This window comes from Apis cerana, linkage group LG5 (assembly GCF_029169275.1).
Source record: "Apis cerana isolate GH-2021 linkage group LG5, AcerK_1.0, whole genome shotgun sequence".
In the NCBI taxonomy this organism is placed as follows: domain Eukaryota; kingdom Metazoa; phylum Arthropoda; class Insecta; order Hymenoptera; family Apidae; genus Apis; species Apis cerana.
In genome coordinates this window covers 2,836,938-2,852,377 of record NC_083856.1, presented here as the reverse complement: position 1 = coordinate 2,852,377, position 15,440 = coordinate 2,836,938, and the positions used below count along the sequence as shown (strand labels likewise).

The window sequence follows — 15,440 nt, the reverse complement described above, 5'->3', positions numbered from 1 at the left end:
AATAGAAAAAGGAAATGGAAGAGGGAAAGAGGAATTAAAAATAGTAATTAATTATATTTTAAATTATATTTATGTACAATTGAAGATTATAAGTCATACAATTAACTGTTTTTGCATGTAATATATAAAAATAATTAGCTTCTATAATATTAAAAATAATAGTAAGTTAATTGTTCCTCCAATTGAATTGCAAAATCAAAATATTTGACTTTGTATTTAACTAGGAATTCGTGATAGAATTTAGGATATAAAATGGAGGTATATTGACTACTTTTTTCTTTTTTCTTTTTTCTTTTTTCTTTTTTTTTTTTTTTTATGAAAATGTTTTATGCATAGTAAAGATTCTACATCTACAATAAAACATCTTTTTCATTAAATACCTTATTTGTATTCTGTATGTTTACAAGATGACTTCACATAAAAATACTTCTTTTATTGTACATAATTCTGTAACACCTAACATAAACATAAGCTGTGGAATAATATATTACACTTTTTTACATTAGAGGTACGAATCGGATAAATTGACTTATTTTATTAAATTAAGTAACGATTTTATATAAAAATATATAGGGCGACATAAATAATGAAGTATTTTTACAAATTATCATACGAAATAGACATTGTACAAAACGAATCGCTTTAAATAGTCGTGATATCAAAGTGAGGACGTAAAAATAAATAATAAATAGATTTTAGATTTAATATCGCTCGAAGTCATATACACACTGCACTATATAAATGTTAGCGTACAAAATAAATAGTTATTCGAAATTTTATAATCTTTTTCAAGGCACCACATTGTAGTCGTTGCAAAAAACGTCGCAAAAGAGCTACATCTCGTCGTAATTACTTCTAAATTAGAAGTTATACTTAACATTATTACATAAACGTAATCTGTAAATTTTCGGACATCTACATACCCAAAAAGGTACAAACGATTTGATAATTGTTTAATTTATTTATTTCAAAGAAAGTTATGTGTCATTGTCCGTAAAAATCTCAAACTACATATTATGCGTATAATACTAGTCGTATCTTCTAAAAAAGAAAACATTCTGATATGTATTTCTGATGAATAAACCTTTCCAAAAATATTATATTTGTTATAACAGTTTAGAAGAAATTATTAGAAAAAGTTTTATAGATATTCAAAATCTTTTTTTCTTTAATCATCTTTAATCATCGTTATATTATTTTAATAATTATGGAACAGACATTAAAATTTTTCTAGTAAAATAATATCCTTATAGTTTCACGGAAACTGTCGTATACCACAGAGCGTAGTAAAGCATTTTCTTTGACGTGGTCGATTTATTAAAAATATTGTTTTATTTATTTCAATAAATTATCAAACATTCAATACGTTAAAATAAAGTGACAAACATTCGTACATATGGCCCGCATTGAATGTATGATACAAATATAAATGCATCTTTGAGAACATTTATATACACGTATCACTGTGCGTATCGATTCAGTACTTCTGAGTTATAATACTTTTGTTTTTTTCGAAGAAGATAAGCACGTTGTGTTATTAACGATGTGAGAGTACCTGGTAAACTTTAATTATTATTGGCTTTTCACGTTGTTCGAAATTTGTCCGCGATATTTTCTTAAAATTAAAACAATGAAGAAATTCTTTCATGTATTTAATTTACGAATAATTGAGAAAGTTGACACACATCGTGTTTAAGTAGAAACTTTACGCGAACCTATCTCGAATAGAGCCATTATTATTTAAATTTTGGGTACCCGCACATCATTATACGTTCTACTAAAAGAGATAGAAGAAAAAGAATTATAAATCTATCCTAGTCAGCCTTCTGTATGTTCCCGCTTTGCATGGTATTTGAGCAGTAGCTGCCGGTCGTCCCGGTACTTATTATTAGTGTTTATTTGGATTAGAGTCTGAATCCGGTTCAGAACCGGAACCGGAAGACTCCCCACCATTAACGTTCGCACTGCAGCGCGAGCTCCTTCGGCTATTGGAAGTCGTGTGCCTGCATTTTTCGCTACGATCCACTGTACCTACAATAATTTTACATTGAAATCAATATCTTTTGTGAAAAAAATTGTACAAAAAAAAGAAACATAATTTTTGTACATCATATTTCAATGTATATAAATAATATAATTGCATGGAAGGATGTATTTTTAGTCAAACATTACAATAAATACTCACTAGTTAGCGGTGTATGAACTTCAACTTTTATATTAGCCGTCGCAGTGACCTTAGTTGTGATGTGAGATGTTGATGTCACTGGTGACATTCGACTAGATCCACTTGTATCTGATCCGCTACAGTTCTGTTAGTCAAAAACAAAAGCACACACGTTAATCATGCTTTGTGGATTTAGAGTATTGGCATCATTCACGTCGCGTGTAAATAATTTGAAAAAATAATTTAAATGTAAGCGGTTATAAAAATAGAAAGCAAATGGTAAATGTTCAAAAGCATTCTCAATTCAAATAATAACAAAAAAATATCAAATGAAAGAGGATATATTTCAAAACAATATAACATTGATAAATCATAACGTACCTGATTACCACAAGTTGACGTCGTTTCAACTTTCAATTCTGGCTGAACAATAATACAAGATTCCTGCGTACTGTGCCATGAATTTGGTTCCTCGGTGATAGTTGTGAGAGAAGGTTCAGCGTGTAGCCTAGCGTTATCAATTTTGTACGATCTTCTGGGAGGCGCAGGCGGCTTTGATCTTCTGACGATTGGCGAGGCAGGTGGAGTCGGCGTGGAAATACGATCCGGATGATCATTGGGTATCACTTCTGGAGATGGTCCAATGAAAGACAACAAGATAGGGAAAAAGAATAATCCATTCACTAAACCGATCCCAATAAGGCACAATAACACCAAGAAAAAATATCGAACGATGATGAAATCGAACTCGGAAAAGGCCAACATCACGACTGCTAATAAAATTGTCAATGCCCCGTGAATTACAGGTGCGGACATGTGTTCCAGAGCTAAACGGACTCTTCTGTCCCTGCTTCCAATGCTCGTGACAAAACTCTGTAACGGCAAATTTAAGATTATAGGAGATAATAAAAAAAATTCGTATCGCGTATTGCATTGTTTTCATTTATACTGACCAGACAAATATGTACTGTGAAGTGTACGGCAATTCCAACGCTAACAACCAACAGGACAGCAGGAACAGCGCTCAATTTTATGTCGCAGAGACCCATAATTCCAAGGAGTTGCAGAACCACAGCAGCAAGAGAAGAACCAACTAACAAAGCTGCCCAAAAATTCAGCAACAGTATTCCAACAACAACAACGCTGGCGGTTAAAGCAGCCAACAGTGCAATGCCCAAACAATTTCTTAAATCCATGTACTGTTCCCAAAAAAGGAATGGTATACCAGAGGGAAAATTCGGTAGGCCTCGTTCCTCGAATTTTTTGCACAATTTTCTTACACTACTGATTAATTCAGTGATTTCCTGTGTGTCTGTAAGTTTATGCAGATAAAACGGCATTTGTGCATAAGTCAAAGGCATGCTCTTTGGAATTTTCAACTCGTGGTCGTTGGTATAAATCCATTGTCTGGGCTCCGGCCTTAAATTCGCCTGGGAAGCACCATAAGCCAAAACGTCGTTCGATACCCATGCGCTTAGATAATTATAAAAGGCACGTGGATTGATAATTCCCTCAGAATCGACTAGCCTGACCTGAGTGACTAACGATTTGTCTATAGGATTGTCTACGTGACCAGTTTGCACCAACAATTTATACGCCAGAATTGCATCGTCGCTCGCATTCTTGTACCATCTTTCCTGCGTAATGCAACCACTGCTGTAATCCTTGTCGAACGCACTTTGCAATCCCTTCAACCAGTCTCTGAATAAACTTAACCAGAACTCGGGCAGGCCACCGTTATCGTTCTTGATCACGTTCTTTATCCTCATAAAGGCATCGTGATATTCGTACAGCAACCTTTGATTATTAGGATACTCAAATTCCCTCTGAGTAACAGCATACATGTTGTAGAATCCAAAATACTTCGCTTGGGCAGCTAGGAAAGCGTGTTCATTGGAGTTCCGTGGAACAAGATCCGTTAACTCGAGGCCATCGTTTACCCTTATAGCTTGCCAAACACTGCCAACCAGCACTGCGACTAAAATCATCATTCCAAACACTTTGGTCGCCGGTCTGGTAACGAATGGGGCATAGTGCCTCGCAGCCAGTTGCGTCAGGGAGAAGCTGAGACAATCGTCCTGGCTGCACCCAGTCAGAGTGTCCTCCTCGCTGCACTGTTTGTCCAAATCCACCTCGATGTTTCCCCCAACCCAGGATTCATTCTGCACGTTTTGCGAGGTTAAAATTTGCGTGCAGGTCTCGCGACGCTCGGGTGGAATCGCCCTCGTCACCGTTTGTTTCGCCGTGCCGTTGCAAGCACGGTGGGCGTACTTGTTCCTGCCTGTGTTCGAGGGCAAACAGCAGCAAAGTATGTCTGAACGGCCGGAACGGCGTCTTCTCAAGTCCAAACTGACCATAGCCGGGAAAACGAGCAGCATGGCGGCCAGATTGAAGAGCAGCAATATACCAGCTTGCAAACAGAACACTCTGAGCGCGGGAATCGGGATGATCGCCGCGGCAAAGAACGCTGACACGTTGCTGATTCCTGCGAGAAGTACGGATAGGCCGGTTCGTTTCAACACTACCCCTGTCTGCTCTCCGCTAGGTACTTCGTTCACTGAAAGCTCGGCGTACGTGTGCGTCAGTAGGAACATGTCGTGAACACCGAGTCCCAGAGCTAGGAACGGGACGATCTGAGTGGTCGCCGCGTTGAAGGGGATCCCCAGAAGGGCGCAGAACCCCAAACCTGCCGCCACGGTCGCGCAGATTAGCATCACACCGGCTATACCGACCCCAGCTTGGGAACGCACTGGATCCTTCCATCGAAGAAGGACTATACCTGCGTACAATATCTGAAAGGAAATGGTTATTTTTATCACGCGAGAGGGTAGATGATAATAAATAAAGAACTCGATAATTTATGGGGTTGAGAATAAATTGAAATTTCTCGAGGAAGTATCACTTTATCTCTAAACTTTGTACTAACCATTAGTGCGCATCCAATAGCGATTTTCGTGACGCACACCTCGCTATACTTTCCAAGAATGTCGTTCATGGTGGTCGTGCTGAACGCGTACAAACTGTACGGCGTCGAGTCATTCGCGTCCAGGTGCTTCTTCACTTGATTGCTGAAAGCCCGTTGCCAGGTCTTGAGCACTTGGGCAGCCTTCTCCTGGGACCAATCGATATGATGTACCTTGTACGTGCGGTGGAAGAAATCGTAAAGCTCTCGCTCTCCCATCAGCTGCACGACGGTTTGAAGCGCAGCTGCGCGGGTCAAGTGACCAGTCTTATTGTGCTTAGCACCACCGACGAGCAACTCCTCGGGCCAGTGCATGTATTTCGCCGCGAAACCGTAACACCCACCCGTTAATTCGGCTCCTATATCCGGTACCTGGAATCGAACGAATTGTACAGATTAATATCTTGTGTAAAATAAGGCTCCAGTTACTCCATTCCTAGTTACCCCTAGAATCTAAGAGTTGGTAATTTTTACAATCGATAAGCTTCCATTTAACAAATAACACGATAAAATTGTATACAAATCAAATTGATCAGCTCCATCTAATTATTTGATTCCTGGAAAATTATATACCAAGTATTCGTAGGATAATTTTGAAGATGGCCTGGATTTTACAAAGATTTTCAGACGCATAGTTCAGTAAACGCGATATTTCACATGGAGTATACATATATTCCGACATTATTCTCTCGCAAGTCTTGTTACATGGACATTAATGAATTAGACTATCACAATGCATTCGTTTCAGAGCATAAGTCTCATCCATAGTTCATCCTGTCCGCGTTATTTATCTTGGCATGATATAGAGAACCATTGGACAACGTCCAAACAGCTAAACAACGATCGTTTAAAGTCCTCACTGGTATGCTCCTTTTATAGGTCTCATAAAATCTTGCTGTGAGGTCCGTAGTATCCTATGCTATCCTCTGTCTCACTTACGATCGCGTTTTTATCACTTCCTGACCCACGAAAAAAACATTCAGTTCGAAATCTTTCTTCGAGAATTCGAAATTCTTTCGACAAGGCGAACGAGCTCTTAATTAGATCAAAATGTTTTATTCGATGTTTAAAAGACTACTGACATGATAATGTGAAACTTGTTAGAGATAAAGATAAGAACGAATTAAATTAATCGGTGTATCGATAAGTGTAACAAGCAAATAAATTAATAAATATAATTCTTATATTTTTTATTAATGAAAATTATTTTACTTCGAAATACTAATATGAATCCACTTATAGTAAAAGAGCTAATAATATTTTTACATTTGAAATCGTTGATACATTTATTCTATATACATATGTATTGTGTACTTGATAACAGTAGGGATGAATGAACTTAAACACGTTGGAACGATACACAGGAGGTCGAGTGTGAATGGATTCTACGAACGAACGTAGAATTTCGAGCATAACAACACGTCATTCGATACGAGTATGCGACGAATGTTTGATAATTGAAATAGTGCAAGCAAACAAGAGATTACCATGGCATGTAAAAACATAATATTTTTTAATTCACTTGTTAATATTATACACGTTTTTGAATCATATTACAGTTTATTGAATTTATCGACATTTCGTTCGAAATAGAGAAAATTTTATTGAAATGTGATTTAAATAGAAAAATATGTAAATAAAGTGAATTTCTTGCTTCCATTGTAATATATCTTTCCTCGAAGATCAATCAATCAAGATCGATATTTTCCTTACTAATTTTACTTTTCAGATAAATCATATATCATTCTCCACAAATTAAACTAATAATGTATATACGTATGATCGATAATCACCAATTAATTATCCCAGAACCGAGAAATTTCGAGTTCGAGGAAATGGTCGTTGAAAGGGGGAGAGAACAAAAACGAAGGCAGCAAAAACGCGAGATACCGTGGGACGTTAATCGCATACTAACGACCCAGTATTAATTACCAGCAATTAATTCGTCGATTATCGCACAGTAATTAAGCAAACGACTGAATGGCGAAGAGGTTGACCAATGCACTTTACCTTATCAACGTTTGATTATGTCATGTAATATTAAAAATCTTTCACCGATTACGAGAATATTTGATTTCAAAAAGATTTTTGACGCGATCAAATCGAGCATAGAAGTCTGCTTGGTAATTCTCTATATATTATATTAAATAAATAATAATGGAATATCGTTTACATTTGTTTTTTCTCGCAATTTGAATAATTTGCAAATTCATTCCAGTCAAAAGATATATAATTTTCTTCCAATCTTACTTGATCCGTAATCATTTTCACTCGTCAAATACTCGTTAAAAATGAATTCCAATTACTTCTATATTATAAATCATTATAAATCAAGTATTATTTTACCACAATTATGCTCGACTTATTTATTTATTGAATTCCAAAAGGAGAGGGGGAGAGGAGCTGAATTTGATGTAAACTTGCGATGGCTAAACATCCATCTTTCATTAGCTGATGCAACGAAGAAGGGTCGAGGACCTCGCGACGCGGTACCAGTACACGAGACGGAGGGTAATACTAGAGGCCACCCAGGGTGCTTATCGCGTGTCTCAGATATCGATACACAATGCTGTGATCCGTCACGATATCTTGTCCGTTGATTTTTGAAAAGCGTTCCGTGAACGCCGACAATTTGTTGGCCGTGCGCCGCGACCAGATTGCGATCATGATGGGTGATTCTGATCGAATTGCACGCGCGATATCGTGTTCAATGGATTCGTTTGTTTTTTTGCGAATCTGCAAATGGATTTGGTTTCACCGTGGAACAACGTAGGTGACGATTAACGTGGGATAGGATAACGTGTGATTTTAACGGCATGGCGAAATATTTTTTTTTCTATTTTCTTTCGTTTGATATATTCTTGGAAACGGAGACCGTGGAATGCTCTCCTTCGTTTCCCGATATCGGCAACACTGTAGCAATTTCGCTAATGGGCCTTGTAACTGATAAATGTTCTTCTACTATTATTTGAAATTTTACGATCATATAACTTCTGGTTGCACGCGGACCACAAAAGTGATACGATCGTAAAATTTGAATAATAGTAGAGAACGCTATCAATTACACGTCTCTAAAAAGAAAAAATTGCTGCGGTATTTCCGATATATAGAAAAAAGCATTTTACGAACTTTTCTTCTAACCGTACACCATATTTATTATTATAGTATATTATTATTATTATTATTATATTATAATATATATATATGGTATATAATAATATTACTGTAAATGTTCAACAATAAAAAAATGTTACCCACAGTTGATTCACTGTAAAGTTAACCCGCATGAAACATGTCGTGGAAATAACCCAGTGAATAAATTTTTTACTTTTGCAATTTCAAAGGCTCATCTTGGCACTGTTATTTTTTACAGTGATGCGTTGCATCGTACTGACAAAATATTTCGTTCAATTTTTTCTTTTTAATCCGATTTGAAACCGCCATCGTCAAGGACTCTTATTCCTCGTCTTTTCCCTCTTCAAAACACACGGCCAAGACTTTCTCTCGTCCGTGTGGTTTTTATATCAGGCGATCACCTGCATAAAGGCCGGCCCTCGTTTCGCGTTGAGTATAAAATATAGAGGGCTGGTCGACGGATGCTACCGGATGTCGGGCCGGCATACCAAATAAAGCCCGGCTGAACGTGATTCTACCTGTGATTCGGACGGCGGACGTGTTGCACGTGGACGTCCGTGTTATGTAATTCCACGAACGGGCATACTACGCGTGTCACAAAACGCGAGGCGTACTACTGGCACGCTTTTCTTGTTTTTCTCCGCGTGTTCGACCGCTAGTCGCTAACGGCGAACCGGTAGCCGTCTTATATTCCACTTGAATCGCACCTGGATGCTCTTCCTCTTCCTCCCTTCTCGTAACGTTGCGCCATTTTTGTCGATATCAAGCATTTGCTTCCGTTAGATTGACGCATTTTGCGCCTACCATTTCGGGAAATTTAACCGAGATTAACAATTTAATAATCTTTAGTTGAAAATCTATCGAACAATGGAAAGTAGAGTGTATAGAATTTAATTATATCTTCAATTTTAACGTAACACGTCACACGAGTTTAAGGAAAATCAATTAGGATAAACATTTCGAGGCAGCTTAAACATTTGTACGCTCTGCCACAGAATTAAACATTTTATCTTTTATATCAAAATATAATACGCATCCTGATGCATAATATCACGTCACCAATCACGATCATTTTACCCTTTCGTTTTACTCGACGAGTCATAAATCCAATTCGTTACTCCCTTCGACGAAACGGATTAACCATGCCTGCTCACCGAATATAGAGAGCAGCTGTTCCCCGTATTTAACGATTTTCCCAGGAAGCGGTATCCGTTCCATTAGAAGATCACGTATCTGTTCCGGATCGACGATCTTATCGATCCACCCAACTCCTAGGAGGACGGGCCAGTTCATTAATTATACGATCGGCACGGATCGGATAATAATTCCATTAACCACTCGTGAAAAGCAGGAATCTTTAAAAAAGACCCGGGGCTAGAGATGCGCATCCTTGTCTTCCATTCCAGTGCCGCATCTTGCTTGGATCTCGTGGAAGCGCCTTAACGAGCCAGGTTCGTCCGTGCACGACTCGCTTCGTCGTGCCACCCCGGCCAACTAGATTTTAATTGATCCGCGGCCGCAATTAAGCCGAGCAACGGCTTCACGTTAAGAGCTTAATCGGTCGTAGATCCTTCATGTAACGGGGCACGCGTGTCCGTTTACTTTGAGTCTCGAGCGTTGGAGAGGATCGAGAGAGAGAGAGAGAGAGAAAGAGGTTTTGAGGAATGCTTGAAGGTGATGAAGTACGTTCTTCATGATGAGTACGCGATGCGGTGTGAAGGTTGAAAAGTGGAGATTAGTTTTAATGGAAGTTCGAGAGAATGGTTTCGTTGAATGTGCTTTTTGTTTTCGGTGAAATTGATTTTGAAGCGATGAAAGCTTTAAGCCTCGTAAGGATTAATTGGTTGAATTTTACTCGAAGCTATTTTACAAGGTACGAGCTAGTTATTTGTTTTATTTGAAACATTGTTTCGTATTGTGTTGGAATAATATTTGATCGATCTAAATCTTTTCGATTTATATGAAAGATTTGTAGCCAAATTACTGTAAAAGTTTTTCTTCCGTATGATTTTTTTAAAAAAAGTCAATAAATTTTGGATTATCGGAATATTCGAGTATTGCAATAATTTATTAATGGGCGGTTTAAGTGATTCTCTAAATCTCGAAGCACATTTCGTGTCATGTCGTTGGAATATTAAAAATTTCTTCTATCTTCTATCTCACATTAAAATGCTAAGCTATGAATATTAAATGTCGAATTTCTTTTATCTGATGTTAAATAAAAAACGGATCAGTTAAGAAAACCCAGCCATTCGATTAATCCTCTTGTTTCCACTATGACCAATATATGACTATTAATGCTACGAAATAAAATATTTCCGTCATCAGTGTCTTTAATGACGCATATTTAATGCTACGAAATGAAATATTCCCGTCGTCAGAAGCTATTATAGAATGTTAAAACTAAACTTTATTCCACCTATTTATTTATTCTAAAAACTTAATCTACATATATGCTCCTCCTATGAAATATCACGGGAGATTTTCAAAGATTTCTCGATTTTAAATCTAAATTGATGTCACATATATATCGTGAAACACACAATTTCAAATCGTATATAAAAGTGGATAAACCATATTTTATCAATAAAATAAAATAATGTAACCTTCGATATCTCGAAGATAAACAATAAATAAAGATTTAAGATTCTATCGTAAAAAATATAGTAATTTAATCGCTCCTTTCCTAAATTAAAAAAAAAAGAACGACCGAATGCACGGTAATTGGGCCATTTACATATTTCTTCTTGCGCAATAAACAATATCCAATATGGTATGTGCACAAGATTCATTGTGTATGCCTGCAGCAACATTCGAATTGCTTCAGAGAGGGCTGACCGCACCACGTGCTCATTAAATGTAATTATCTTAAGTACACGTATGGAAATAGAAGTAGAAATGAGGGAGATCACGCTCGAGGAAGAGAAGAGGGACGTAAAGTCGAGGTAAGAACAAGGGAGATCCGAAGAAGGGTGGAAAAACGAGCGTGAAGCTGAGCAAAAAGAGGAGGGGAGAGGTACGATTTCTCCACCCTTTCGAGATCGGATGACATAAATCCATGCTTTCAATTATGCGAAATTAATTGACCGCACCTTGTATCTTCCCCCTGCAATTTCTCCTTCCCTTCTCTTTTTCCCCTCTTCCTTCATCCTACTCCCTTTCTCGCTCGCTTCAAGTTCACGTGGAGCAACCGCTTACTTATAGGTTTCTTCGTGTATAAATTGCATCGTTGCTTTTCACTTTTTTGAATTATTGGAAAGAAATCGACCTAATATCAATAACGAATAACATCGAGCTGAATTCCACATTGTCCAATAAGAAAAATCATGATTTTTCAGCATCGAAGAAATGTGCGCAAAAGATCATTATAGTACCAGAATTTCAACCTGTCGTGCAATCTCTCCGCTTCCTGTGCAGGGACGTTCCGAGAAGCGCGATTTCCGCGCGTACACGCGAGAAAGCGTGTATGTTAATGGCGGGAAAAGGAGAGGGGCGCGTAATGCGTCGGCGACGAAAAAGCGTGCGTAATGTCGACGACCACCGGCGTGGCTCAATAATGGCGCGCATCTCTCGATTTTATTATTTTAATGCCGGCCCCGACCGCCGCGGCCCACGCGACTCGCATACACATTCACCGATCCTCGCATGGGAATCGTTTCATTCACCGCCGCTCTCCGCCTCTTTCTCTCTCTCTATCCTCGTTCGCGAGTTTACGACCGAAAATTGATCGTTTCGCGGGCACCTTATGGGCCCCTTGCGAAATTCCTACGCTCAGGCTAAAAGTCATACAACACCCTCCACCGTTCTTAACAAAATTATCGATATTTCAGTATTTCGGATCAACAATCGGATATTCGAGCTGAAGATTATGGACTTTAAGCTCGTATCCTTTACGATTTTTCACGAGCAAAATTGACGTGAATTTTAATTTTTCCTTGAGATGAAGGAACGTAATCGGTGAATATCCCAACGATCCGCAGCCGAATATCATAAAACTCCGAATATCTACCGTGTTTCCTTCCTCTTCCCCCTACTTCCACCTCCCTGCAAAGGCGGCGTAAACCCTCGCGGCGCGCACAAAGTCGTGCCACTCCTTATCGGCGTTTCACGCGGTGAAAAATTTTCGATTTTGATTGCGGTGTACACGCATGCGTGCGCATACGGGCATAGACGAAGCAGGCATGGTCAATTAAATATTCATTACTGCGGTTGCCGGCTCCGGCCACGGAATACTTCGCGGACATCAAAGCGGAATCGACGAGTCGCTGTCCAGGACCTACCGGGCTCGGTACGTGCACGCAACCGCGGTCGTCACCGGCCGCGGAATTCCAAGTGGCCAATTGTTATTCCGGACATCGATCCTATGAAACGAATCTTAGACGTCCGCAGCCTTCCCCTACATTGCGCCGATAATTCCGCCTCTACGAGACGGTATCGATGGAAATTTTTAGCCGACCTCCTTTTATCACTCTGGGCAAGGATCGAGTAGTTGCTTTTTTAATTGAATTTTGTTCGAAGGGAGATTGCTGAGAAGGGAATACACGGTTGGATATATTATATCGATAAATATTATACGGTAGAAGATTAATGCATTGCATTGGTAATAAAAGGGAATCGAATCTATACTTGGCTACCCTACCGATAATTATATACAGTATTTCGATTTCCATGATATTTCGTCACCGCGATCGTTAAATCATCCAGCCAATGACCCTATATATATATATATACGCTCTATAAACTTCTCGATCGCTTTCTAATTTAACGTTCTCCGTCGTGTTGTAACATTGATTACGCGACGATTATTCACGTGCATCAATCTCTGGTGCACTGGCCTTCCGCAATGCCGATATCGGGGTCATAAATCTCGCTCTGCTAAAGAGACCGAGACAGAATTAAAGCTAATAAACGGAGCCGGCATAATTGCACGTAGCCCTATGAGTAATAACATCAATCCTTCCGACGTACGAACAACCGTGTTAATAAGTGGTTCCCGAGCTTTTTGCCTTGCTGCGCTCCGGCGCAAACGTTACCAATAGTCACGCCGTGTAATACGCGTGTCACGAACTTGCTACTTGGGATACAATGGGTTACCAATGAAACATGAATCAACGGTGATCTATGCGCGCACATGTCCAATACGAGAATTTGTAAGAAAAGGGAAGATGACAATTAAAAGAATTAAATATGGGTTCTATATCTTTCGTTGGATAAAACAAAATGTTTAAACGATCGAGATAATTTAAAAAAGGGTGAAAGAAAATGACAATATTTTAATTCTCTTTCCTCGAGCAACACCTCTTCTTCCTTCAATAGAATATTTTATATCATGGAGGAACGTGACGTGGGAGGGGGGAAAAGCCTGAGATACGAATAGAAAGAAAGAAAAAAAAGGATGGAGGGAAGGCAAGAAAAGCCCGTAGATTCCAAGCAGCTTTTTACCAAGCTAATTTACAGCAACGGTTACGAGGTTATCCTTTTTGCGCAATTTAATCCGAATTTGTCGGTATCAAAAGACGAAGCCACGAAACGCGGGCTACCCGTGTATCAACAATTACACGCGAAGACTTTCACCTTAATCGGTGGGCTCGTACTACAATCTTGGAGACAAGGTGCGTTTGGCCGGGTTGCTTGCTTGCTTACCTGCTGGGATTTTTTGTTGGGCGCGGTTTCCGGACACTCCGGGTCCGTTGGGTCGAGGCAAGGCTTGCTTTGGTAGCCGTTCGTTATCCCGGCCCTCTTCATGTAGTCCTCCAAAGTTTTGAAGGGAAACATGAACTGGAGTTTCTTCATCTCGTCCAGCATCCCCGATGGATTGAGATTCGTCCACTGGACAGGCTTATGCGTCTGCGTCCGGCTACCATGGAACAATAATTGAAAGAAAAAGTGAATAATTTCGTCATTGAGCCTAAATTTTGATATAAAGAGATTCTGATAATGAAAATGAAAAAATTGTGAGAGAAATTAATGTAATTTAGGGAATTATAAGGGCTAATATATCTCAAATAAAAGTTTGTCAGAATTACTTTTCTTATACTTACGGTATGTGCACAGGATATTCTGGTCCCAGCAGCTTACTACCTTCCCAGAAACAATCGAGGGGTGTAATGATTGCGCACGGCATAATACTATCGAAGATCTAAAATTAAACCACATTCGTTACAATCTATTCTACTTCTATTTGAATAAAAAAATATATATATCAACCCTTCTTAATATTCTTGATTCTCTAATTCTCTAATTCTATCATTCGATAGATTTCTCAAATAACAATTGGAAAATTTCTTCACCAACGATCCATATGTTCAAAAGACAGAATCAAAAATATTAAGGCGCAATAATTCTCTTACACTTTTCCAATATTTAAAAATACGCGTTCAAAGGATGGATACGATTAAATGAAAAAGAAACACATCGTGGAAACGATCGATTCAGTGATTTCTCGTTCGACAAATCGTTCTACTTGATGAACGCAACTCGGTCAGCGCAATTTCCCCTCCTAGACACCGATAGATGAAAGAAATTGTCACGGTCCGATGTATTTAATGGATTATTCGATGACGAATCGTTCCCTGGCACCAATTTACGATTATTTCTCCTTTTCTTCGATAGTGGACACTAACGATCGCCATAAGGTTTTTCTTGGTAGCGAGGCATTATGGAAGGCCACCTGCGTGTTCTCAGAAACTCGAATAGGGCGGTCTCTCCAACGAAGCGTTCCGTTTTTTCGGCCCTCTTGATTTACGAATTTGGATAGGATTCGAGGAATAGGATAGCGACGATTCGTTACATTGTCGTCCCCGAATTTCCGCGACGAAAATTTAATCGAGAACGCGTTAAGCTTTTTTTTTTTTCTAAATTCGTCAATGGTTAAGTTTTTGAAAGGAAGAAAGGATATTTTAATCTAATTTGCAGGGGGTGGAATGTTTTTATTTTGAGCTCGCAGGAAAGATTGATTGATTCGAAACAGATAACGTTTAAAGATTGCAAGAAGAGAAGGTGAAGAAACTTAATAGAGCGATCAATTGATAGATTTGATTCGAAATAATTATATTATCGGGTTCCAAGTATTTTCAAATGTATTTAACAGGATGTTGTTTAATTCATAATTAGAGGTAACTTTACCTTTTATTGTTTAAGATAATATCTATTTTTGATTATTATTCATTATTCTCGTGA

At 38.6% G+C, this 15,440-nt stretch overlaps 1 protein-coding gene across 3 annotated transcripts in view; it reads right to left on the bottom strand.

Annotated features, from left to right (window-relative positions):
* Positions 1-365: 365 nt before the first annotated feature.
* LOC108001413 (protein patched) overlaps positions 366-15,440 on the bottom strand; it is a 44,837-nt gene continuing 29,762 nt past the window's right edge. Inside the window, exons 5-11 of one of the 3 annotated variants that reach the window (XM_017062409.3) lie at positions 14,303-14,400; positions 13,905-14,118; positions 5,091-5,498; positions 3,118-4,956; positions 2,546-3,037; positions 2,186-2,309; positions 366-2,034 (exon numbers count right to left, since the gene is read on the bottom strand). In XM_017062409.3, the coding sequence (XP_016917898.1) occupies positions 1,889-2,034; positions 2,186-2,309; positions 2,546-3,037; positions 3,118-4,956; positions 5,091-5,498; positions 13,905-14,118; positions 14,303-14,400 (3,321 nt within the window). In that variant the 3' untranslated portion in view covers positions 366-1,888. The remainder of the gene's footprint in view (positions 2,035-2,185; positions 2,310-2,545; positions 3,038-3,117; positions 4,957-5,090; positions 5,499-13,904; positions 14,119-14,302; positions 14,401-15,440) is intronic. The other 2 variants (XM_017062410.3, XM_062075817.1) reach the window with 2 other exon arrangements.